The sequence below is a fragment of the Camelus dromedarius genome, chromosome 2 (assembly GCF_036321535.1).
Source record: "Camelus dromedarius isolate mCamDro1 chromosome 2, mCamDro1.pat, whole genome shotgun sequence".
Classification (NCBI taxonomy): Eukaryota; Metazoa; Chordata; class Mammalia; order Artiodactyla; family Camelidae; genus Camelus; species Camelus dromedarius.
In genome coordinates, this window is record NC_087437.1 from 33,144,155 (window position 1) to 33,169,684 (window position 25,530).

General features: G+C 45.6%; 1 protein-coding gene across 2 annotated transcripts in view; it reads right to left on the minus strand.

Annotated features, from left to right (window-relative positions):
* RARRES1 (retinoic acid receptor responder 1) overlaps positions 1 to 24,992 on the minus strand; it is a 44,321-nt gene extending 19,329 nt beyond the window's left edge. The window contains exons 1-2 of one of the 2 annotated variants that reach the window (XM_031449932.2): positions 24,601 to 24,992; positions 2,167 to 2,229 (exon numbers count right to left, since the gene is read on the minus strand). In XM_031449932.2, coding sequence (XP_031305792.1) covers positions 2,167 to 2,229; positions 24,601 to 24,879 — 342 coding nt within the window. In that variant the 5' untranslated portion in view covers positions 24,880 to 24,992. The remainder of the gene's footprint in view (positions 1 to 2,166; positions 2,230 to 24,600) is intronic. The other variant, XM_031449925.2, reaches the window with a different exon arrangement.
* Between the last annotated feature and the right edge of the window lie 538 nt (positions 24,993 to 25,530).

Consider the following 25,530-nt stretch of genomic DNA (forward strand, 5'->3'; position numbering starts at 1 on the left):
ATTTCTGCGCTCACAGCAGAACACAACAGTCTTCACTCTGCTGTCGTTTAAACTCCGGCTTTCTGACGGTGCCCTTATGAAAGGGTGCTGGGCCTTTTCCCAAGAACCATCACTGGCGTCTGTGAGTACTGCTAGGACGGGTACTTCCCTCTACTGTGGACCAACATAGTGCTTAGTTGGACCTCCAGCTTGCTAACCTGAACCAAAAGGAAGCTGGTTCCCACAAACACAAACAGTACCTTTCAGCTGCCTGACGCACTCAGTCCGCTTATTCCAGTTTTACAGATTAAGACTGAGGTTTACAGGGAAAACTCCTCCATGTCTCACAGCCATTAAGTGGCCAGAATTGAGCTGTGTCTGTGATGCCAGGGCCCTGTGAGAGCTCCACCTCTGCACTGAGACCTCATGTGGAAGAAGCAGAGGCACAGATCACCCAGGTGGACAAATTCAACCACCCGAGTGACCAAGAGAGGTATGTCTGCACTCAAATGTGCAGTGTTCTGGGAACACCCCAACTCATTTTCCAATCCAGAGACATGTGGAGCTGGGTAGCTGGATGCTTTAAGTAGACATCAAGTCCATGACTCATTTCTGGGACAGTGCTTCTCCACTGTTTTAGGTCACAGATTCCTTAACTCAACAATAAAAGCCAGGGAACTGCTTCCCAGAAAAATGCATGTCTGCTCATACCATCCACTGGGCCTAGAATTTGAGGAAGTTCGTGGATGGACCCACTCAAACCCATCCATGGGCCCCTAAGTAAGAACTCCTGTTACTACGTGGTTAGGTGAGCAGCTGAGTTCTTTTCACTTTTACAATCGTTGAAACTGGGTAGAGTCCCAGTTAGAGCAACAACCAAAAAGAAAAAGCCCACAAAGAAACAAACTAATCAAAACTGGATCTGCTTAATAAGCCCCTCCTAGAACTGATACAGAAAACTGAAATAGGCTTTCCAATGGGCAGCTTTTCCTCTGGTGAGTGCTGGTTTAAATGGGAGGGAATTTCAGTGGTGCATTAGCATCCTAATTATCTGTGCAGCCGAAGGGGCATTCCGGAAGAGGCTTATCAAAGGCAGAAGCCAGGCTGGTACGTGGAATCCTTTGATGTCACAGCCACTTCCAGGGAAGAGGAGAGGAACCAGGTATTGCCCCCTTTTGTTTTTCTTTCTGTGCCCCTGTCCCCAGACAGCTCCACAGAATCAAAGCAGTTGCCTGAAGATGAAAGAACTCTCCTGCCTCCTACCCTGAAGTGGAACATTTCAGTTAGCTAACCATGCTCTTCAGAGAAACAGGGCTGGTCCAAATAATCTAGTCATTGTTTTCCCTTAAGCTTCAATCTAACACTTCTGTTTGCAACACAGAAACCAAAGGCACCCTCCTTAAGCTTTAAGAAAATGTTAATTCTCAGGTTAATTAGCGAAGTCAGAGTGTTGCTGTCTTGTTAGAACCTGTTTCTGACTACCAGTAGGCTTTCTTCCAGAAGCATCGGATGAAGGGGTCATGCCTTCACCGAAGCTCTGCCTCCCTGAAACACCTTAATGCCGGACCCGCCTGCCCGTCCCTCTGCTCTGACTCAGCGCCGCACAAAGGGGTTTGGGCTGGTCTCCACCCAGGTTCCAGCTGCTGCCTCCCAGCTTGGCCGGGCACCTCCAAGTTCATCTGGCTCTGATTTCTGAGTCTTCTGTTTACTCTCTTCTTGAGAACAGGGAAAGGACACTTGGCAAACCATGGCCTGCCGAGTCAGAACTGTAGAGGCTGGAGATGCTGTGGCGGGTCTGCTGTGCTACAGGATGCCTCTGTGCATGGAAGCTCCTAGAACTGGCCTCACGCTATGCCTGCTGAGAAATGTCACCAGCTGACAGGGAAAGAGCAGGCTGGCATTTGAGAGATGCTGAGATGCGAGGGAGGGGCACGGGTGCCAAAGGGAGTGTGAAACCCTCTCCCAGCGGCAAAGGAAGGAGGGGATGGTGGACTGTCTTGAACACAGCCTGCATAAGGCCATGGTGCTGTCCTGCCTACTCTGCTCTTCAGTTCTTGAGAACAAATAGGAAACAGAGCAGGAAAAAAACAAAAGCAAACCTTCATGTCTCTATATATTAAGATTCTCACTTTAAAAAAAATTAACAGGAGTTGTTAACAGGACACTTCACTAATCTTGGCAGCCTACCTCCGGGTTGTAGAGCTCTGTGGTGAACACGAGGTCAACTTTACGTTCCTTCTTTTGATTAATCTGAAACACAGAAACAGAAGTTAGCCTCATGGAAGCTCTGTTAACACCATCATATCCAAGAACAACTCTCTCAGGATAACATGACATGCAAACGGCAGCTGTCACACTTATACCTGAAGAAAATCTGGGGTTTTTTACAAGGAGAAAAGATCTCAAATTTTGGTCTGATCATGCCACTCTGCTCGCTGGTCTGACACCTACTCACAAAGAGGGAGGACGAGAGAGGGACCGGTAGTGCCGAGGCTGGGAGCAGCTAGGCGAGAAGCAGGCCTGAGCACGCAGGGCTGGGGAGCGAGCCCCGTCCCTCCGTCCCGTCCCTCCGTCCCCGCCGGTCAGTGCCCTCACCCTGAGCTGGGCCCTGGGCCACATAAGCTCCCCCTCCTGCTTCTCCCGGCTGAACAGGGGATCCAGCGACAAAGGGGTAACCAGAAATAAGTCCTGGGTTTTCAGGAGGTGATGAGTGAAGAAAAAGAAGTGGGGCAGAATGGCTACTTTTCTGAAGGGGGTCAAGGAGGGCATCTGGGAGGAGGAGACCTCAGCTGAGATGGCAGGGACAATATGGAAGCAGCCACACCCAGACCGGAGTGGGCAGAGGGGACCCACCGTGAGGCCTTCGGTGGGCTCAGCAAAGGGCCTGTGTCTGGGGGCAGGCTGGGTCAGCAATACGGAGGAAGTCCTCAGATGCTATGGTCTCCTATTTCCTTGCAGCTTTCATAAGCCAGCGTTCCTCTAACGTTTGGAAAGGCATGTTTAGTATTTCTAAACCTCTTAGTTGATTGATTCCAACACATAGTTTTAGAGTATTCATATCCATGTCATTGAAGCACATTAGATCGTTTAGAAGAATGCTATATTATTGGCCATCATTTTTTTTTTTTAAGAGCACAATTTCATTCAATAAAAGGAGTGTTTTCTACAGAAGAAAAGGAACTTTCTGCTGCATGGAGCTGAAGTTATTTCACATAGTATTGATTAAGTTAGATTGTGGGAACATCAATTTCCCTTGAATACTACTTAGCCCAGGAACACAACCACCAAACAGGATTATCTTATTTTAAATAGACCAGATAGCATACATTACTGTTAGTTTTTTGTTTTTTTTTTTTAAATTCTGGGAAACGAGGATGGAGGGCAAGGATTCTGTGTCAAGTATTTATGTAAAAAACATTTCAACACATGAATGGAAATACTGCTGGGGGTCGGGGGCACCCAGAGCACACACATGAGAGCAGTTTGCTTAGTGCTGATTTTCAATCTTACAGCAAGTTCTGGTGTAAGCTGAAACACTGATTTCAACTACAAAGTCATACAGATTACAACATCCACACACACAAGTCTGTCTTCTCAGTCAGTCACTGTTTACCACCTACTGTGCCAGGCACCGGGGAGATACAAGGAAGCAGGACATCCAGGCCAGCCTTACCAGCAGCCGGCTTCCAGCGTGGGAACAGGCACACCGGCTGCTACACAGTGTGGCTCCTTTATGTGGCTGGAGCTGACACATGTGGGGCGCTCAGCTTAGAAAGGCTCCCTAGAGCCAGGGGGGCCGGGCCACGGTGTGGGAATGGAAGGCAGAGGCTGCTGTTCCTGGGCAGGCAGTGAAACTAGAAAAAAGGCTGTCTGGAGAGGCTGGCACAAAGTCACAAAAAGCCTTTTTTTTTTTTTTTTTTTTTGTGAAGAGAACTTGGAACTTGATTCCAAAGTCTGTGGGAGCCCCAGTAAAGTAAACATAACGAAGTACTTAGGGTGTTGTAGAGAGTAAGACACAGCACGAAAAGGGCTTGGACGGTGCCTGGGCCAGGGTATAAGTACTCACAGATGTCAGTGATATTTATGGTCACTATTTTTATCATTAAAACCTATCCACATGAGGGAGATAAAGAACTGAGCTGGAAAGCAGGGTCTGGTCCATGGTGGAGGCTAGGGAAGGCTGAGAACACGGACTCTGTCTAGCTTCTTTTACTTTGGTTTCCTCCTGCTGGAAGCTCACAGTGAGCCGTCAGAAGGTGTAAGTTGGACCTCCATGAAAGCGGCTGCACAAGGGGCCCCGTGGCCTCTGTCTCCACGTCTCCTGAAGCTCGGCGTCCTCCCTGCCCCACCTGAGTCAGAGGAACACACGGGTCACTCACGCCAGCCACGGGCACCCCCCACCTGCTGATACTCACAGAAGGCAGCCATTCTAAGGCTTGAGTCGCTTGCTGCGCCAGCCCTGGGGCCCCCTCGAATGCCGCATGCAGGATCTAGGAGCCTGCCCTTCACGTCCCGAGGGGCCCAAGCGCAGCCTCCTACACAGGAGCCGGGTGCCCCTCAGGCTGCCAGTTAGGGGTGAGTGGGGTGGGTGGTGAGGCCCTCAAGAGAAGAAGAGGGGGATGCCGAGGTGGCGAGTACCGTCTTTGTGCTCAGGGACACAGAAGAGGGCCAGGAGGCAGCTAAATGTCATAGATGATGCAGCAGAGGTGATGGCTGAAGCCATGGAATTTGCTGCAATCCCCCGGGGAAGGTGCGTACACTGAAAGAACCTGACGACCACCAACCTTCCCATCGGTATTACACTGGGGCGTGCTTATTTGCTGTCCACAAGGATGTACAAAAATCTGCCTTATTCTTCATATAATTGTGCATATTTTAAATAAGTACTTGGCGTGCTTATTGGCTGTCCACAAGGATGTACAAAAATCTGCCTTATTCTTCATATAATTGTGCATATTTTAAATAAGTACTTAAGGTATTATTTAACTCAACAGTTTTTCGAAAATTCTTGGAGGCAAAGTGAGGTGCTGGTACCTGTTCTTTGTCGGGAAAGAAGCAACTGGACTAACCAAGGCTGTGAGCTGAGTCAGGATGGAGCCGTCTTTTTGAAGAGTAATCTTCTTTCCCGATTCCATCTCTTTGTTTTAATTAGGCGCTCTTAAAACACCTGCATTTTGTCCAAAACACGATTTTTATATTTTTGGTTGTACTTTTTTACCATTTATCAAGACGCAGCCCTTTTATCTCCCACAAAGGCCTCTAGGTCTCCCTTCCTCTGAGTCACAAGTTCCTCTGAGGTTCTCCTGTGATAAGGCAGCAGCCCTGGGCCTTGGGCAAAACAACACCCGCCAGGCCTTCTTTTCTGGGACAAAGTGTCTTGTACTCCTCGGGCCATTTTAGGGCTGTGTGTTCCCTTGGGCTGTCTTTGATTAAGCTGTGCCGTGATAAAGAGGTCTTTGTATTCAGCATCCACCCCAGAGTTTTGAACAGGAGCTCAGGGTTAGGGGCAGGAGGACAGGGAACAGACTGTCACAGGCTACCCTCAGGGCATCAGGTGAGGACTTCAAATAGATCACTGTAGAGTTGATTATTTGATCATGGATGACTTAAGAGCTATGAAAAGATAACTGGAGAAGGAGTCCAGTCTAGGGAAGTGACATTTGAGCTGAACTCTGAAGATTCAGAAGGAACTGACTTTGGGGGTGTCAGGGTGGAGTGGGGGTGACAAATCATTCCACATGGAAGGAAAAGCAGTGCTGAAGGCCCTGTGGGAGCAGCCAGGAGGGGCCAGAGGGCAGAAAGACAGGAGCCAGGATGTGGAAGGGGCTGGCTGGGTAATCAGGGGCCGCCCTGCAGGCTACGGGGAGGGTTTCATCATAAGAGAACTGGGAAGCCATGGACAGGAGGAGAGGCTTTTAAAGATCCCTCTAGCTGGCGCACAGAGAACCAGAGCTGGAGTGAGAGGTCCGGAGTGAACGCAGAGACTCCAGGAGGCTAGCTGAGGGGGTGGATGACCAGGGTGGGCACGGCAGAAGTGGAGCAGATGTGGGCGTGAGTCCTAACTGGAAGGTAACAGGACCAGCGACGTCACTCAAGATCAGAAATAATCTCTAGAATTGTAGGAGGACAACATTATCAAATCAACCATCATTTAAAGGATGCTTGTATTTACAGAACAACAGCAGATGCTCTTGGGCCTGTGCTGGGTACAGTCCTAGCACGTCACAGGTCCTGACTGGGAAAATGGAGCTCTGAACCCTGCGCCCAAGCGAGTAATTGGAGATGCAAATTACAGGAGTAGTGAGGAAGCACTGTTCAACTGTCAGACTGGCAATGAATGAGAAAGTGAAGAGGGCCAATCGTTGGCTGGGTTTGGGGGTTCATGGCTGGTGGGAGGTAGCCTGATGCAGCCTGGCTGGGGGGCAGTCTGGCTGACTTGATCAAGTCAAACTTACATATGGCCTATGATCCAACACCCCACTTCTGGGTACACACCCAGAGAAAATGATGCTGTTAAAAGGGACTCGTGGGAGGATGTTCCTTGAGGCCTCCTCGTGTGTGTGGCAGGAAGGTGGAGGCAAGCTGGTGTGCATCCAGGGGGGTGCAGGTAAAATGGAGGTGCTATGCGGCAGGAGAGGCAGCCAACTAACCATACATACACCAACAAAGAGATCCTCACGGCTGAGAGTGGGAACAGAAGCAACACAATGCATGGCATAATGCCACTTAGAAAAATGTTGTAAAGAAAAATTTTCACAAATACCAACAATACCTTTTATAAGGACACTTACAGACAGAAGCATACACATCAGCCCTTTTCAAGTGGTTGCCCACGGCAGGTGGGATGAATGGTGTGAACAAAGGACATCGCCTGCCGTTTCAGTAAACAAAGGACACTGCAGCCATAGACCCAGACAGCGCACCCTGAGGAGATTCAGGATGGAGAAAAACAGGACACTAGTCTGAGAGAGTTAAGATGTTTATCAGAGGAACGGTTTCAATAAGCCCAGACTCTTGCGTCTTCCCACACACAGAAAAGCACTCAAGTCATTAACTCGAGAGCTCTGTTTTTGTGACAGGCGGTCATCTTTTGATGTTCAACTACATGTTTTGTTTTTCAGCAAAAACTCCCGTATATCCTGGCTCCTCCCATACCTCTTTGGAGCAGTTCCTCAGAGCTGAGAGGCTGTATCCTGGGCTATAGTTCTCAGTAAGGCCACCAAATAAAACATAATTCTCAACTTTTAGGTTACGCATTTTTTTCAGTTGACAGTTTTGGCGACCATCTGAGGGACCCAGGGCGGACTTCTCCCCTTCGCCTGAACTCTACGAGGATCTGGAGCCTTGGTGCCCGTGAAAAGAGCCAAAAACTAACAAGATGGCCATTAAGTTGTTCAGGTCTGTGCTTCCAGTTAAATTGATCTTATGACTAACATGCTCCCTTCCCTGTGCATTCTTTTCTTAGAATAACTTACGCTTTTACCCTAGAGGTCTTGAAAGAGGGTCATGGACTGATAACCTCAAGAGAATGGGCAGCCCCTCCTAAATTCCTCCGTAACAACAGCAAGCTCTTCTCAAGATGAAAGAAACGTAGCCCCTGCTCACACCCTGATTTGTTATCACCCTCCTGTCCCCTTTTCCTATAAAACCCCAGGACTCTTACCCCAAAGAGGGCTCACAGTCTTTAAGGCCTGCTGTGACTCCCTGTGCCTGGCAAAGCAGTAAGTTCTTTTCTATCTCCTGAAACTGTCTCCATTTCTATTTCAGCCACGAGCACAGAGGCAGGGTTTCGGCAGCACCAGTGGAGGCCTCTGGCGCCCGTGTGCCCCTTCAGAGTCCAGACAACTCTGGGGGATTGTCTCCTGGTTCTCACACCTCCCATCATTGGCTTGGTGATCCTAAGTTTTATTCAGTGGTGTTAAACTCCTCTCTGGAGGAGTAGGTTATCCTTGAAGCTTAGTTTCAAGAAGAGCTACCTTGGTTATTCCCAGCTGAAAGACTGGGAAGATTGTACTCATTTGAAAGACACTCAGTAGGTTTGGATGGGTAATTCAGGTGGGAGCCTGGCCTGTCATTTTTTCCTTGGATTGGCTACTTTAATAGTTTGTCAGAATAAAAGTGAAGATAGCTCATGAGAACTTTCAGCTCCAAAGAAGGGACATCTCCCAGCCAGCTTCCTCAAGGCAGCTGAGAAGCAAGTGGAGACAAGTCCTCGTACCGTGCAGCCAACTCACTCATTTTATTAAAAATGTGCTCTGCCGGAAACACGTAAGAGTTGACCACTCAGTGATCTGAGCACCCACAGGGATCTTACACTACGAGAGGGAGAAACTGAGACATAAGAAAGTAGAAATGACTCTAGGGTGACACCTAGAGGAGCTCAGCACACCGGCCACCACGCAGTCCTCAGCAGCAACTGTATCCGGATAAACGGACCTCAAAATCAGAACAAAGCTTTCAAACAAAAGAAAAAGGAGCGACAGATTGCCAGCCTCCAACTAAAACCCCAGCCAGGTTCGCATACAATACCTCTGGAATTTATACTTGCGAATACTTATTTGATTAGGGAAACTAAAGATCTCAACCTGAAATGGCCAGATTAGGGCTCTTTTGACATCCTCAACCTAATTTTGTATGTGCATGGCTACAAAACACCAGCTTGATAAAACATCTTTTCAGAACTCTGACCTTAAAGAAACAAAACCCTTCTAGGGGGAACTTGCGATTCTCTCCCTGTGTCTTTGAGATGCAGCTGTCCTATCCGGCCTTCCCAGTGTGCACGCGTGTGCTGAGAGCTTGGCCTCTGCCGTCTGGAAGGTACACACGTGGTGCACATGTGTGGCAGCCAGCGGACAGAGTGGGATTCTGAGTCATCTTACTGCCTGGCTGTGCCAACTCTCAGGGGTTTTTGTCATCTTAACCTTTGTTGCATCTGCCTGTACAACGCAGGTCTTTCCTGCCTTAGACTGTTCTCAGGAGCAAACCTTCTAGCCCTTGTGCAGGCTGCTTTCTTTGCGCTCTCTTGTGGGGACACCTCTTGCATCTTACTGGTTTGCGTCGCTATTAAGGTACAGTTCTTTAATGGCCTGGAGCCTTTCAACTGGAGAAACTTCTAAATTGGTAAATTTTTAGCGATCTCACTGTACACAGCTGTTTTTTTGGCACCTATGAAAAAAACAAATCACACAGCGTTTTATATATGTGTGTGTGTATAAAATGGCTAACCTACAAAACTCCTTTAGTTTAAAACAGTTTGGGAAGCCTTATTTGTGGTCTATGCTTCCCCTCAATAGGTCTTACAAATGCTAATAAAAACAATAGGTTAATTAGTTATTAGGTTGATTAATGGGGGGTGGAGAATAAGGGGGGAAGTCTAAAGACTTCTTCCCAACAAGGTGGAAATTTTAAAGGCATCCCTCCCAAAAGGATAAAAATCTTTGCATGGTTATTAAGAAATGTGATAAATAAAACAGATGTTAATGAGATTAAAACAAAAGGTTCTGATACAACACTACCTAAGGTTGAGTCAAAGGGACCCCTTACTAGTCCCCAGCATTAAAGGACCCCAAACAAGTCCACTCTGCATATATATATATATTTTATATATATATAAAGGCTGGGAGAAAAATTACATTGAGATACCTTACCAGTAATTACCTGGGGCAACAGGCCAACTAATCAAGTTAAAAGATTGACAAAAGGGGCTGAGTCCCTTGGCTCAACTCTTCACTGGGGACCCCAGAGCCTTTTAGACAAAAATAGTTGGAGGATTAAAAAAAAAAAGTTTCTAAGACTCCTTGTAAGAGCAAGGCTTATTAATGGGGTTCTAGCAGAAACTACAGTTAAAGGTATAAAAGTTAATACAAGTGAGATGAAAGGTTATGTAAACTGGCATACTTACATGGGCTTTATATGAGGTGATGATCTCTCTCCTGCTTAATCATATTGTGAGACAAACACGATGTCTCATTGGAGAATGCTTCCCCGGCATTATAAGAGGGCACATAAATCTGCCCCCCAGACAATATTAATTAAACATACTAGAAGAAACCAGCAAGGTGACCTGAGCCCACACAATATGAAATAAAAACTGGGAGCTAATATTCAGAGGCCAATAAAAATAATAAGAGATTTCTGCTGTGGGTTTAACCTGTGCATTCAGAAAGGAGGCCTTTGGTAAATGCCTTGTGCAAACTTTTGAAGGCATGATAAACTGAAGCCCAAAATTCTAGAACATAAAACTCTTGAATTTCAGTTTAGCTGGTAATCTTCAGCAGCACTTAGAGAAAATGTAGTTGGGCAAATCAATCGTTTAGTATAATTCAGGCAGCAGATCTGTTCTTTCTTTGGGGAATTAAAAGCAACTATATTTGTCTTGCAAATCTCTACAAATTACAAATGCAGATACAGCCCACAATGGCCTGACACTGAGCCTAATTAGCTCAATCAGGTAAAACCTGATACAAAAAAAAAAAAAAAAAAAAAAAGGAAAAAAGTGGACTTTTAAAGCTCAAACTGTTGGAAAGGCTCCCTCACCCAAAATCTAATTCACAGCTTCTGTAAGGAATTATCAAGGACAAACACAAATCTTAAAAGTCTTTTCCACAAATAGTAAAGTCTTAGTCATCTGAGCAAATAAACTTAACTTATTCCAACTGTTCTTTATAAACTAGTAGGTTTATTTTGTAATAGCTGATACAGAATGAAGTGTTAAAGTGAAGCTGTGAGATCTCTGCTTTTGTCTGTTTATGTCAGTGTGTACATTAGAGATGTCTCTACCTCTGAAAATATTCAGTTAAACTTATAAAAGAGCTCTACTTAACTGACTTAAAAGTGAGCATTTACAAATTAAGTATTTCTAAATATAAAGGAAACTGGCCAGAATGAATTTCAGGTTCACGTGATCTAGGAAATACTCAATATTAAATTAATATCTCACATTAATGCCAGTTTATCGCACCTAGGGTAATTTCTGTTGCAGAATTTATCAGCAAAAAACCAAAAATTCAACTTGGTATGATGATATTTTCACAAGTTATAAAATACAGATAAATGAGATGAAGAGTTTCAGGTGAACTCTTTAGTAGTTCTGTTTTGGGTATGTCTACGTAAACTAGTTTCTCCAGATTTTTGGAACCTTAAAACTTTAGAGTTTTGCTAAATTAAGTTAAATGATGGGAATTCATTGACTATCCAGGTCATTTCAAATAAGATAAAGTACTGGAACATTAATTGCTAAACAGGTCTAAATTTACCTACTTTTGTGAGAAAAGGAAACTAAAGATGTTTGGGTTTACTACGCATATGTCTTGTGCCAGCCACATTAAGAAATTCTGCTGTTTCTAGAGGTAATGAAATATTCCTAAGTTTGCCAACCAGGAGATGCAGGCACAACAAATAGTTCACAATTACTTGCTCCTTGTGAGTCTTCACTAAAGTTTTTAAGGGTTAAAACTGTAATATGTAATTAAAGCTACTAAAAACAATAAGGGAAACGTTTGTTTGCAAGGAACATAGGATGTGTGTTTTTGGCAAAAGAAGGTGTAAGGAATGGAACTCCACTGTGTTAAGGGGAAAGACTGACTTTGTCCTGGAGCCGGCTGTTTCTGGATGGGAAAATAAGGGACAAACTAATCTGGATATAGAACGTTGTGGAAGATTTGTAGGAAGACAGCTCTGAAAAAGCTGTTTTGTGCATGTTCAGGTTGGGATTAGACTGAACTTAGGTAAATACATTTTGTTGTTGAGAGTGAGCTGGTGCAGGACTGGAGTCTGGGTTTCTCTCTCTGTTAAGAGGATAAAGTCTTCCTGGAACGTTGAACTACTTTTGATAATAGATTGTGAGTTTCTTTGCCTTCTACGTGATCTGTACTTGCCTTAAAAATCTTTTATTGCTACTTTGGTTGAGTGAGTAAGTATTGCTTCATAGTGACCTATGATCCTATTTGACCAAGTGTTGTTAAAATCTTTGGATTTTTTGACAGACTTCCGAAATATGAAATTCTAATTAAGATTCTTTTGACCTCCAGCTAACTTTGGGATACTTAAAGAGCCCCTGAAACATCCCATAGAGAGATATTAAACTAATTAGGCTCATTTTGTATGTTAAATTACATGGGGAACATTGTCAAATAAGTGGTGATAAAACCTTAGGTTATATTGTATGGATAAATGTCATGAATATAGATATTCCAAAATGTATACGGAATTCCTAAAAATCTAGTATGTCCTGATACAGTGTCATCAGCCATAATTCTAATTATCTTAAAATGTTGTGTCACAGAAATAGCCAAGTTTCCTGTCAATGACATTTTAATCAGATCTTTAACCATGCTGTTTTAAGTCTTTTGTCATTTACGATCTTTGTTTTACTCTGATGTTTTTATAAAATGAAGATCTTCAAGAGGATTCATAAAAAGGACTTTTTGACAAGTATGTTTCTGGTAATTTTTAGATCACACCACTGAACTGGGTAAGGAATTACAAAACTCTAATGGAAAACCTGATGACTTCATCCAGATTAGCTGGAATTACATGGGGCTGAATGAATTGATAGATGTGATTTATAATTTTACGACTTTTTTCTGAAATAAACTGGCTCAATCTTTGTTTTCCAGAAAAGTCTTTCCTCTTACACTATGACCTACAAGCTGATAAAATATATCTTTGTAAATGACGATGAAAACATTTATCTTTTTCTCTCTACATGACTTGTCCAGAATTTGGCTTCTCCAGATGGCTCCCCTGTGGACGTGGTGGCTTACTGCAATCAGATCACAACTAGTTACGCTAATCACTATCATTTGTTTTACTTTTGTTCACTGTTACTGTTTTGCTGTGTTGTTTTATTTGCTACATTACTTATGCCTTGTGCCTGTCCCTGCTGTTCTATGACTGTTAACGCTACTAGCTGTATCACTTGTATCCTCTCTGTTTGATAAGGCTGTGGGCTCGTGCACTACAGTGTGTAACCAGGCCTCTGACAAATTAATGATGGCTAAACGTCTTGAGGCAACTGATCATATATATAACTCTACATAGAATAACTGTTGTAATAGTGCAACTCTAGTCAGGGGAACAACAAGGGAACAGATTTCCTGGATCATAACAGACGAGTGAGGCCGGCAATGCAGAGAATTTTAGATTATCAACAGGGCCTAATCCAAAAAAATCAGCACGTTGAGTGGCCTATCAACAGAATCCTCGCCTGATCTAACAATGCACCTTCCTAGAGCCATGGGACAAAGTTGGCCATGAAATGCATCCCAAACATTGGTCAAATTTATGACCAAGGGGAGGCACTGTGGACAAAGAATGTCGCCTGCCATTTCAGTAAACAAAAAACGTTGTAGCCTTCAAGCCCTGACAGTGCACCTCGAGGGGAATTCAGGATGGAGAAAAACAGGACACTGGCTCTAGAGAGTTGAGATACTCACCAAGGAAGGATTTCAAAAAGCCCAAGCTCTTGCATCTTCCCATACACAGAAAAGCACTCAAATCATTAACTTGAGATGTCTGTTTTTGTCATTAGCAGTAACCTCCTGATACTCAACTACATGGTTTCATTTTGTTTTGTTTTCAGCAAAAACTCCCGTATATTCTGGCTCCTCCCATACCTCTTTGGAGCAGTCCCTCAGAGCAATCGTAGAGGCTGTATCCTAGGCTGTGGTTCTCAGTAAGGCCACCGAATAAAACATAATTCTCAACTCTTAGGTTGTGATTTTTTTTTTTCAGTCAACGACGGAAAAGGAGATAAAAGAAAATGAGCAAGTGTCAAAGAGGGGCCTCTATGAGCAAAGGTGATGAGGGTGTTACCCCTCCAGCTCTGTACCCAGGACCAACATGCACACGAATGGACCTTTAATAAGATAGAAAGTCATTTTAAAAATGTTAAAAGTCCCAAGGAACTCAGTATGGATGTCCCCACCCTGCATCTTAAACTTGCATCTTTGTCCTCCGTGTTGTTGGTGGGATCAGATTTGAGGAGTGCTGCGAACCGCACTACCCTTGTTTCGACTCAAGAAGCTCTCGAGCTCAGGTGCTCCTCCCTCTGCGCTTACACACACAGCCACATGGTGCAAAGCTAGCACAGTCATTATAAGACATTAAAAAAAAAAAAAGCTAAACAGACATTTTTGAAAGAGCCGAGGCTGACACAGGGAAGGTGACAGGCAGGCCTGGCCTTCCTGAGGTGAGGCGTTTCCACGAGAGCGGATCCCGGGGCTCCCACCCCCACGCCGCCAAGACCGCCCATCTGCCAAACAGACTAGGAGGCTTCACATCCCTTTCTTAAAACATAGCCAGAGGCACACCACCTTGTTCTAATTTTTCCAGAATGAGGCTCTTTATATAAAGAAAAAGCCAGCAAGCAAAGCAAATGACCCTGTGGCTGTATAACCTGAAGGAATGAATTAGCAGCTCTTTGCTACAGATTTCTTTTGAATTGTGTAGAAAAGAGGACTTATTATGTCCTATAGCCTAGAACTAAATGCTTTACGATCACAGACCACCAATGACATGGTTCATGTTCTAACGTGATTTTTTGTGTGTTGTTTATTTTATAGGTTTTCTGGTTTTTGACCCCATCAGCCAGGAGGAAGGGCAGCCCCCCGCCTCAGGACGGGCAGGCTCTTTAGGGGGGTGATCAGCAACTCAGATTTTGGGCTCCCTTGCATCAGTTGGGAGGGAAACAGGTCACTTTTAAAGTCCCATTTGAGAAAGTGTATAGTGGAATGCTTTCAAAGGACAAACTCATCTCATTAGTTTATTTGTTTTGGGTAAAAAAAAAAATGTTCCTCAGATCCCTATCAAATCAGTGTCAAGCACTAACTCAGTGCTTGTGTGGAAAGCATCCTGCCAGCCACCAGGTGGGAACCAGGATCAGAGCTGTAATACATGTCCTGAGCTCTCACCACAGGCTTCCCGCGGTTCCACACTGTGCCCGGGACTGCTTATCACAGCACAAGAGCCCTTTGCGGGTAAACACTGTTCTTATACCCATTTTAAGGAGGGAGAAACTGAGGCACGTGCCCAAAGTTAAGGAACTGCTCAAAGTCATAAAGCTAGTAAGTAACTACCCTGGCTCCAGACCACTTATATGCTCTTTCCTTATATGGCACGGAGGTCGAACAGACCCTGTCACTCTAAGGGAGGGCAGAAAGAAAGCTGCCATGTGTGTGGGGGGGGGGGGTGTGGGGGGGGTGTGTGGGTGTGTGTCAGAGACTGGGTGAGTAGGACTTCGCTTTAAGCTGGGTTCCTGTAGACGAGACCACCCAGACCTTCTGGGAGATGGCCAGGAAGGGCATGTGAATCCATGTCCCAGGGCAGCCGTAATAAGTACCACAAACTGGGTGCCTTCACAGCAGAAATTGATCCTCTCACAGTTCTGAAGGCTAGAAGTCCAAAACTGGGGAGTTTTCAGGGTGGGGCTTCCTCTGAGGCTCTGAAGAGAGCCCTCCCTGCCACTCCCCAGCTTCTGGTGCCGGGCCCCAATCCCTGGCTTCCTCGTCTTGCAGCCACCATCACTGCAGCCTCTGCCTCTAAAAGGCGTTCTTCCTCTGTAGTCTCTCCACGTGACCTTCTCACAAGGCCATCAATCACTGGATTCAGGGCCCATGCTAATCCAGTATAGCTTTATCTAAACTTGATTACATCTGCAAAGACTCCATTTCCAAGTAAGGTCATCATCACGGGTACTGGGGGCTGACTTAACATATCTTTTTTGGGGACACAACTCAACCCACAACAGTATGGAAGTGACGATGATCTGAGACTTAGCAAGGAGCCCCTGGATACACTCTTTCAGGCAGGGTCTAAATGGGAGCTTGAGCCAGTGCAGTGCCAACAGCAACTCTCCTAAGTTATGTCTCATTTTCAGGAAAAAGCTATTTACTCTAAAACACAAAGCTGCTGTTTTCATGTCAGTGGCTCAAAGAGGTTTCCTCCAGCACACGACTGGACTAACTTTGTATATTAGACACTATATAATGTTGGCGTGCTTCTTTAAAGCCAAGTCATTGAAATACTGGATGTGAGTACTGGACATAAACCTGAGAAACTTGATAAGGGATGGAGAATAGGTATTTATTTATTTATTCTAAGAGCACATTTTAAAAACCTAATACCCCCTTTAAACTCAAAACCACAGCCAAATCTTGGAGCAGATGGAAGAGCAGGGACAGTACCCAGAGAAGCCCTGTTGTCGGCTGCTGTAGGAAGCCACAAAAACGCTGGGACCCTGGGAGTAGCCAAGACGTGATTCTGCCAAAAGCTTATCTAGAAGAAGAAAACCCTGTGCTGTGGGAAAAGGCTGTCTCTTGATTTCCCTCTCTGATGCTGGTTGCTAAGCATGATCCCTTCCTGTGGCCTTAGAGCCAACGGTGTCCACTTTAACTTCATGTTTCCAGGTTGAGGGGGTGGGCGGTGGGGACAAGGTCAGGGGCTGAGAGCTTGCAAGTGATTCTAATCTCCCCTCCTGCGCACAGGGGGCCCCACTGGCCTAACAGATTAGGCTCCTAAATGTCCTCTTCAGCCTTCACATTTGGGAAGAAAACATAAATGTCATGCCATTCCAGGAAAAGCAAACTTCTTCATTTTATAAGGTTAGTTTTATGAGTCAGCCTCAGTTGGAGACAAGTAAACAACTCATTTGTGGATAAAAATTGCTGTGCTGTTCTTCTGTTCTGGACAGAGAGAACATCAGTGTATTACATTATTTCCTGGAATTACTGCATTTGCCTTCTCTTGAGCCATGTGAGACAAGGCGAATGCAGTTTAAGGAACAAAAGTCAGTGGCCTTCAGATCAGGCCCCATCCCTTGTGGTCCAAGGAGATCTTAGCCTTGGACACTTTGCTCTATCAGGCTAAGAAGCAGTGGAGAGAAAAGAGATGGAATACTGTGGTGTTAAACTGTTTAGCCAACTCTGGGTACGAGTTCTGGACCTTTCCAAAGGAGCCAGAGTGGAAGTGGCCAGAGGCAGTGTTCCCCTCCAAGTCCCCTTAGCTCAGGGTGGGGCTAATCAGAAAAGGCTGGTTGTAAGAGGGATCTGAGGTGCTGGGTCTCCCTCCCTCCCGCAGAAGGGCTGGGAATGGGTCAGGGCCTCCCGTTCCGAATGCCCAATGGTCCCAGCACTCTTCCAGCTACCTTTGTTTCCATTTAACAAATACTCACTATTTGTCCCTTGCAGGTCCCTATGCTAGCGCAGCAGAGGAAACAAGGAGAAGTGATGCCTACTACCACGTAGAAGCAAGCACTCAGCAGCCTATAGTCAAGTGCCAAGATGGGGCGTGGAGAGCAGGCATGTTTGGGGGTGAGATCACCAAGGCTGCGGAGACCAGCCAGAGCTGCCATTTCTTGGGTAAAGTCACGTGTCCGGCAGTGTGGTAAGTACTGGCAGGAGCTCACGGCCACTCCAGAAGCTGGGGGTGGTAGGCTGAGTAACAGCTCCCAAACATGTCCACGTCCTAATCCTGGGAACCTGTGGACATGTTACTTTACAAAGCAAAGGGGACTTGGCCAATGTGATCAGGTTAAGGAATTTTTTTAATTGGGGGGTAATTAGGTTTGTTTGTTTGTTTATTTAACGGAGGTACTGGGTACTGAACCCAGGACCTCGTGCATGCTAAGCATGGACTCTACCACTGAGCTGTACCCTCCCCCCAGGTTACGGATCTTGGATGGACAGGGGACCCTGGATGGTCAGGTGGGCCCAGTGTACTCACACGGGTCCTTCTAAGGAGACTTCCTTACATTCAGGAGGTGCTGCCTGCTGGCTGTGAAGACGGAGGATGGAGCAAGAGCCAAGGAAGGCAGGTGGCCTCTAGGAGGTGGGCAAGGCAAGGAGTGGAGTCTCCCCTAGAGTCTCTAGAAGGAATGCAGCCCTTTCAACACCTTGATCTTAGCCCAGTGCGACCTACTTCAGACTTCTGACCTCCAAATTTGTAAGAGGATTCATTTGTGGGGGTTTTTTCCCCTACAAAATTTACAGTAATCCGTTACAGCAGTGAAACTAACAGATACAAAATTACTTGTGATCCTTCCTGTCGTGTTCTGTGTGGGCATGTCTCCTTGGGGCCATTGTGGATTCACATCCGTCTCGTATACAACTATGGTACAAGATCCTTTCGTAACTCGCCTTTACTGGCTAGAGGCGTCTTGAATGAACCTAAGAAGAAACTCAGAGTGGAGAATTGCTACTGCTACTATGGGACCAGCTCTGTGCAAACCTCTTCAACTGAGGGACCATCACAAAGGCAAGTAAATGCCACGCCTGCAAAAAGTGTGACTAAGTCTCTAGGGTGATTCATGCTGATGCCTTGAGATCAATGGTCAGGCTGGACTTGCGAGACTGTGTGTGTGGATTTAACATTCCACGTCTCATTAAGATCAGTTATTTTAAAGCTATTTACATTTGTTCTCCGGCAGAACCACCTATGCCATTCAAGGACGCATGTGCAGCCAAGCTAGATTCCCAATGGTTAAATTTACAACCTACCAACCATGGTCTTTATTTGGGACCACTACTAATGCTCCATGATCACACACATCCTGGGCTATGCAAACACATGTGCTCAGACAAGTGGAAATGTTGTGGGCTGGCAAAAAATGTTCGTGATTCAACAATAATTTATTAATAAGCTGGTTGAAGGCATTCCTACTTGCTAGCTCATCCAGGTAATGCTAGTTTGGGTGACTGTGGGACACGTGCCAAGGAGCCCAAAGCCCAAGTTTACCCCCAGGACCACCCCAGGCGGGACCCAGACTCTGCAATCAGAGCCTGCAGACCAAGTGGATGCTGTGGTGGTAGGTAGGGTGGGGGTCCTGGGGGCACCTGCCATTTCAGCAGAGCAGTGCCCAGGAAGGAGGGCAGTTCTGTGCCTCTCTGTTCTGCGCTTCCAGGATTGCTATGTTTCATCCCCGTGGAGGAGTGAGGGTGCGTGCTAAGTGCCACCTCCATCTTGCCGATAGCTGCCCCCTTCCTGTTCTTTCACCAGGGCTGTAAAAGCACTTAGGAGCCTGCCTTGCATGAAAGTATAAATTATTTCACTTTAGTGTTTTATTATATATCTTGCCTCTCCATATTCATTGCGACTGCTTTCATTCTCCAGTTTTCATTTCTACGGTCTGCTCGATGTATTGCTTTCCTAGTCTTGTGAACCATCACCTCTGAATTATTGACACTAATGGAGGGAAGACTTCAAGGAGAGCAGCAATTAGATGAATTATGCTGCATTTAAGTGCTTTACAGATTGAAAAGTGATAAACAAAGAAGCGTTTTCTTAGTAGACCAGGCGTTCTCCCAGCTGCCTAGTGGCCCAGCAGGACAGGCTCTATTCTGCCGACAGCGGGGCGGGCGCCCACAGCGGCTCAGCCCACCTGCGCCGGGGCAGCAAGGGTGGCCGGGGCCTTACCAGAAGTCAGCTGTTTTGCTCCTAAGCTTGCCTAAGCCAGGTGTACTCAGTACCTAGCTGCATTATTAAAAATGTTACATAAACTGATGAAGAGTGGGCACAAAAAAAGATGTCATGTCCACAAAATCCAAGTTAAATGCTGTAGAAAGAACTGATGGAGCCTTTCTCGTGAAGTCGGCGCACAGAGATCCCGCCAGTCCCTCTAAACGTCAGGGAAGGGCCGGCAGCTGCTTGGGGCAGGAGCCAGTGGTCGCAGGACTTGCTCAGTGTAAGGGACAGCCCCAAGTCGTCAGGAGGGGGGCTGATCCAGGATACCCTGGGTAGCACAGGCACTCTCAACACCACCCCAAATCGCCCACCCCTCCACGCTGTGGTCCTGAGGCCATGTCATGTGACATCAGAATAGCAGGGGCCTCCTGGTCATAGAAGAGTAGTGTAAGGTCAGGAAAGAAATGGCATCAGGCAGCAGCAGTGAGGGAACACAAGCCACGGTCTGTGATCTCTGCTTACAAATTAGTAAAGAAAACAAAACTGAATGTTCACAGGCTTTTCACCAGCTAGTCTGATTTCTTCTCCGTACTTCCTTGCATTTACTACCACAGCTATTACTGCATTTTATCACTAGAGGGCAACAGTGTTCCTAAAATGAGTGATTCTTGCAGAATCAGGAAATCACTTAGAATCAAGGAATTTCAGAGCTGGAAGAGGTCTTAAAAATCATTTGTGCAGATAACATGATACCATATATAGAAAACCCTAAAGGCTCCACACAAAAACTACTAGAGCCGATAAAAGAATTCAGCAAGATAGCAGGATACAAGATTAACACACCAAAATAAGTGGCATTTCTTTACACTAACAATGAAATCAGAAAAGGAACGTAAAAGAAACAATCCCTTTTAAAACTACATCCCCAAAAATAAAATACTTAGAAATAAACCTGACCAAGGAAGTGAAAGACTTATATGTGAAGAACTACAAAACACTGAATAAGGAAATTAAAGATGACTTAAAGAAACGGAAAGATATACCATGTTCTTGGATTGGAAGAATTAATATTGTTAAAATGGCAACAGTACCCAAAGCCACCTACAGATTTAATGTGATCCCTATCAAATTACTCAGGACATTTTTCACAGAACAAGAACAAATAATCCTAAAATTTACATGGAATCACAAAAGACCCAGAACTGACAAAGCAATACTGAAGTAAAAGAATGAAGTTGGAGGAATAACCCTCCCAGACTTCAGATAATACTACAATAATCAAAACAGCATGGTATTGGTAGAAAAACAGATATATGGATCAATGGAACAGAATAGAGAGCCCAGAAATAAACTCACAAACTTTTGGTCAGTTAATCTTTGACAAAGGAGGCAAGAACATACAATGGAATAAAGACAGTCTCTTCAGCAAATGGTGTTGGGAAAACTGGACAGCAGCATGTAAATCAATGAAGTTAGAACACTCCCTCACACCATAAACTCAAAATGGCTTAAAGACTTAAACATAAGGCAAGACACTATAAACCTCTTACAAGAAAACATAGGCAAAACATTATCCAACATAAATCTCAGCAATGTTCTTCCAGAGCAATCTACCCAGACAACAAAATAAAAGCAAAAATAAACAAATGGGACCTAATTAAACTTATAAACTTGCACAGCAAAGGAAACCATAAGCAAAACAAAAAGACAACCTATGGAATGGGAGAAAATATTTGCAAAGGATGAGACTGACAAAGGCTTAATCTGCAGAATACAACTTAATTTGCTCATACAACTTAATAACAAAAAAACAAAGAACCCAATCCAAAAATGGGCAGAAGATCTAAACAAGCAATTTTCCAATGAAGACATACAAATGGCCAATAGGCACATGAAAAAATGCTTATTATCGCTAATAGAAAAAGAGAAATTCAAATCAAAATTACAATGAGGTATCACCTCACACCAGTCAGAATGGCCATCATTCAAAAGCCCTCAAACGATAAATGCTGGAGAGGGTGTGGAGAAAAGGGAACCCTCCTACACTGCTGGTAGGAATGTAGTTTGATGCAGCCATTATGGAAAACAGTATGGAGATTCCTCAAAAAACTAAAAATAGATTTGTTAAGTAGGTTAGATAGAAATGAGCACTGGGCAGGGAGAGAGGAAGGGGAAAGGAACAATCCACAACACAAGGAAGCTGAGCTGTCAATCAACCAGAGCGCAGGGAACTTGAGTTGCCAATCAATCAATCAATCAATCAATCATGAAACCAGGATATAAAAACAGGAAAAACAAAGAAACAGAGCCATTTTTCCTCTCTTGGGTTGGCACTCTCCCAATTCTCAGGAGTGTATCTTTCATTATTTTTTTTACTTCACTAATAAAAATCTTACTTGTATCATGCTTTTTGTCTTTCATCAAAAATTATTTTTTTCTAGGTGACTAAGAACTGAGGTAATTCTTATTTCCCTTTTCCCAGTAACAGATTTACCATATGATCCAGCAGCCCCACTCCTGGGCATATATTCAGAGGAACCTTAATTCAAAAAGATACATGCACCCCAGTGTTCACAGCAGCACTATTTACACTAGCCAAGACATAGAAACAATCTAAATGTTCATCAACAGATGACTGGATAAAGAAGCTGTGGTATATTTATACAATGGAATACTACTCAGTCATAAAAAATAATAAAATAATGCCATTTGCACGAACATGGATGGACCTGGAGAATGTCATTCTAAGTGAAGTAAGCCAGAAAAAGAAAGAACAATACCATATATCATTTATATGTGGAATTTTAAAAAAATTTATTTACAAAACAGAAACAGACTCACATAGAAAACAAACTTGTGGTTATCAGGGGGAAAGAGGGTGGGAAGAGATAAATTGGGAGTTTGAGATTTGCAGATACTAACAATATATATAAAATAGATAAACAACAAGTTTATACTGTATAGCACAAGGAACTATATTCAGTATCCTGTAACTTATGCTGAAAAGAATATGAAAATGAACATATGTATGTTCCTGTATGACTGAAAATTTGACACACTGTAAACTGACTATACTTCAATAAAAATATATTTTAAAAAATCATTTGGTTTACTGGCTTTCAAATTTTTATCACCTGAAACCCACAGCAAGAACTGCATGCTTCATAATGACCCAGTTCAAACAAATAAATTTGCAACATTTTGAGGCACTACTTTTTTTTCTGCAATGCATTCTAAACGTTTGTATTCCAAAATATTTCATTAAAAACAAATAAACACAAACAACTGCAACCTACTAAACAGACTTCATAACCCACTAGTGTGCCATTAGTTTGAAAAAATCCTGACTTGGTCCCAGCCTCTCATCTGCAAAGGGTGCACTGACTTCCAGCATGGAGAAGGATCCCTACCAGCTGAGCTACACCTCTCTCCCACCCACTCACCTGCTCACCCGGGGTCAATCCTGGAGGAATGACCAACACTGCAGCAACTCAGCACTCACTCTAATAATGTATTGATTGGATAAAGAGTTTTGAGGGTCTTATCATTTTCCACCTCTTGGCAATGCTACAGCTACTCTTGTTTTTGAAGCAGAAACTCCTTGCATTGAAGGCTCCAAGCAGGTGCTGTCTGTTCTCCTTATTCAAGCAATTTGAATCAAGCAAGCAATTACACTGAATTCTTGGGAGAAACTGAAATCACTTTGGTCTCTAGAGATTCTTGACTGAAAAAGTCACTAGGTTCCTTCCCTTTTTTAGGCCAAAAAACAAAAAAGGATCCCTTTAAAACTCAGCAACATTATTACAGATGAAAACAGTAACTGAGTTCTCTATGAAAAGAAAGGAAAAATTTTAACTCAGATTTTGAGAGTTTATTTTGTGAAAGATGCCAAGTATTTTATTCTTTTTAATAAGCGGGTGACTAAATGCATGAAAATGCAAACTACTTTATTATTTAATTCGTTTATGGTCATAGAAGGAAGAAAAAATACCTAGGATTTGAAAACTGGTGCACCTTAGATATGCGACCTTGGTTTTCTGTAGGGACTCTTTCCCACTGACAGTCAGGGAGCAAATCTTCAGGGGGGCCCTTTTTGGGCTCTGGGAGGTAGTGATTCTCCTACTTTGATAGAAAGGTCTCAAGCTCTGATCCTTCACTTCTCTGTTGGGCTGGTAAAACTGAACTTTTTCCTCCCTGAGACAGCAAAGTTTGTTATAACAGATGACAAACACAGGTTGCCTTTTTCAAGGAATAATTTGCTTTCATCTATCGTTAAATTAAGCCAACCTGGGTTGTACAGTTAAGTGTTTGAAGAACTAAGGCTAAGCTTCTAAAAGGCGTTCCCCTACCCCTAACACCAGGTCTACAACATCTTAAAAACAAAAAGCCTACTGCCACTTATTAAAACTCTACCTATTTACACTCTACTGAACTCTATTTAAGGCTGAGTCTGCAGTCTTTGAGGAGTATTGGGGGATTACAGGAAAGAGCATCTTTACTTTTGGGGCAGACTTAGTATAGTTCTGTAACTTTCGTAACCTTCTATTTCATGATGAAAGCAATGTATCTCCATCGACACAAAATGGTACCTACAGCCACTGCCTTGCAATCAGCATCCAAAAAAACAAGCTGCAAAATTATCACTCTTTCCGTTCACACAGAAAACAGCCTTGGTTCACTCACTCCCATTAGATTAAAGCAGACGCCAGGATTAGGAAGGGTTCTCGCCCAGGCCTACGCGAAAATTCCTGAAGCTTCTGCACCTGCAATTAACAAGAGACCGTCCAAGGTCCGGCCTGGGAATTAGCTTAGATTTTAGAAATTCCGCCCAGGCCTAATGCTCGAGCCACTGGTGGGTCGCGCCCTCCACGACCACCTCATAGCAACAAACTCTGGGAGTAGTCTCAGAAAAGACCCAGCTTTGCCTATTGGGCCTGTACCTCAGTTTCCCCATACACCTCTTCCCAGGTATGGGAGCTGCCCTTCGAAAACTCCTTAACGCCTCGTAATGCCAGCCGGAACGAGCCGGCTTTCTGCGGACTCGGCGCACCGACGGGCCCTTCCACGCTGAGGCGCGAGCCCGGATCTCCCCCGGCGCCTGGCGCATCGCAGTCTCCCTCCCGGATCCGCCGCGGGGCGCACAGGCACGCGCACCCAAAGTCGCCACCCAGGCGGCCCGAGGCCGGACCCCCGCGCCGCCCGCCCGGTCGCTCCCGCACTCACCCACGCGCGGCTCTCCTGCACCTCAGCCAGCATTCGAAGGGCGCTGGGCGAGCCCGCGCGGAAGTTGAAAAAGTGCAACGCCACGCGCGCCGCTTGCGACAGAAGCCGGCGCGGCAGCTCCGTGTCCTGGTGCCACCCGGAGTCCTCCGGACCCCCGGAGCCCGCGGGCGCCCCCGCCGCCTCCTGGAGGGCGAGCAGCAGCAGCAGGGCGAGCAGCGGGGCGGCGGGGAGCGGGTTCCCCCGCCGGGACGCGGGAAGCGGTTGCCGGAGGGGCTGCATGGACGTGGCTGGCGTAACGCTCGACGTATCCCGGCTCGGAGCGGGCGGCGCCGGCGCTCAAGTAAATAAGCCCGCGGCGGGCTCCGCCCCCTCCGCCCTCGGGGCGGATGGCTGGAGAGGGCCTGGGTCTGCGGCGGGCCGCGCCCTCTCGGCGCTTCCCGTTGCCCCTGGGTACCCCGTTCCGCCCAACTCCTCCCACGCTCCGGCTGCCCCGGCTGGGTGCCGGCACACAGCGGCGCGCCGGGGGTGTCCGGGCGGGGCCGCGCCGGCAGGGGGTCAAGGGAGGCCGTTGGAGACGACTCCCCGGAGGGAGCGCGACCCGCGCGGCGCCACCCCGTGTCCTCAGCCCAACTCGGGGACCGGCTTCTCTCCCCTGCGGTTGCTGTGATTTCGGAGCCGTTGGGGTTTCAGAGCAAACCTGCTTCAGATCTCCAAGGCTTGGAGCTGTGATTTCCCATAAGATGAAACTGGGAACGAGTGGAGAAAGGATGGGGCGCAGCCTGCGTTAATAGGGGTTCTTATAACACAATGACCTTAGAAGTGAGACAGGTTTCCAGGGAACTGGGGCTGGAGAGGAGGCTGCCGTGGTCAGCAGGGCAGAGGCAGATAAGGACCCAGAAGCCCCACTAAACTTAGAAACAAGTAGGTCAC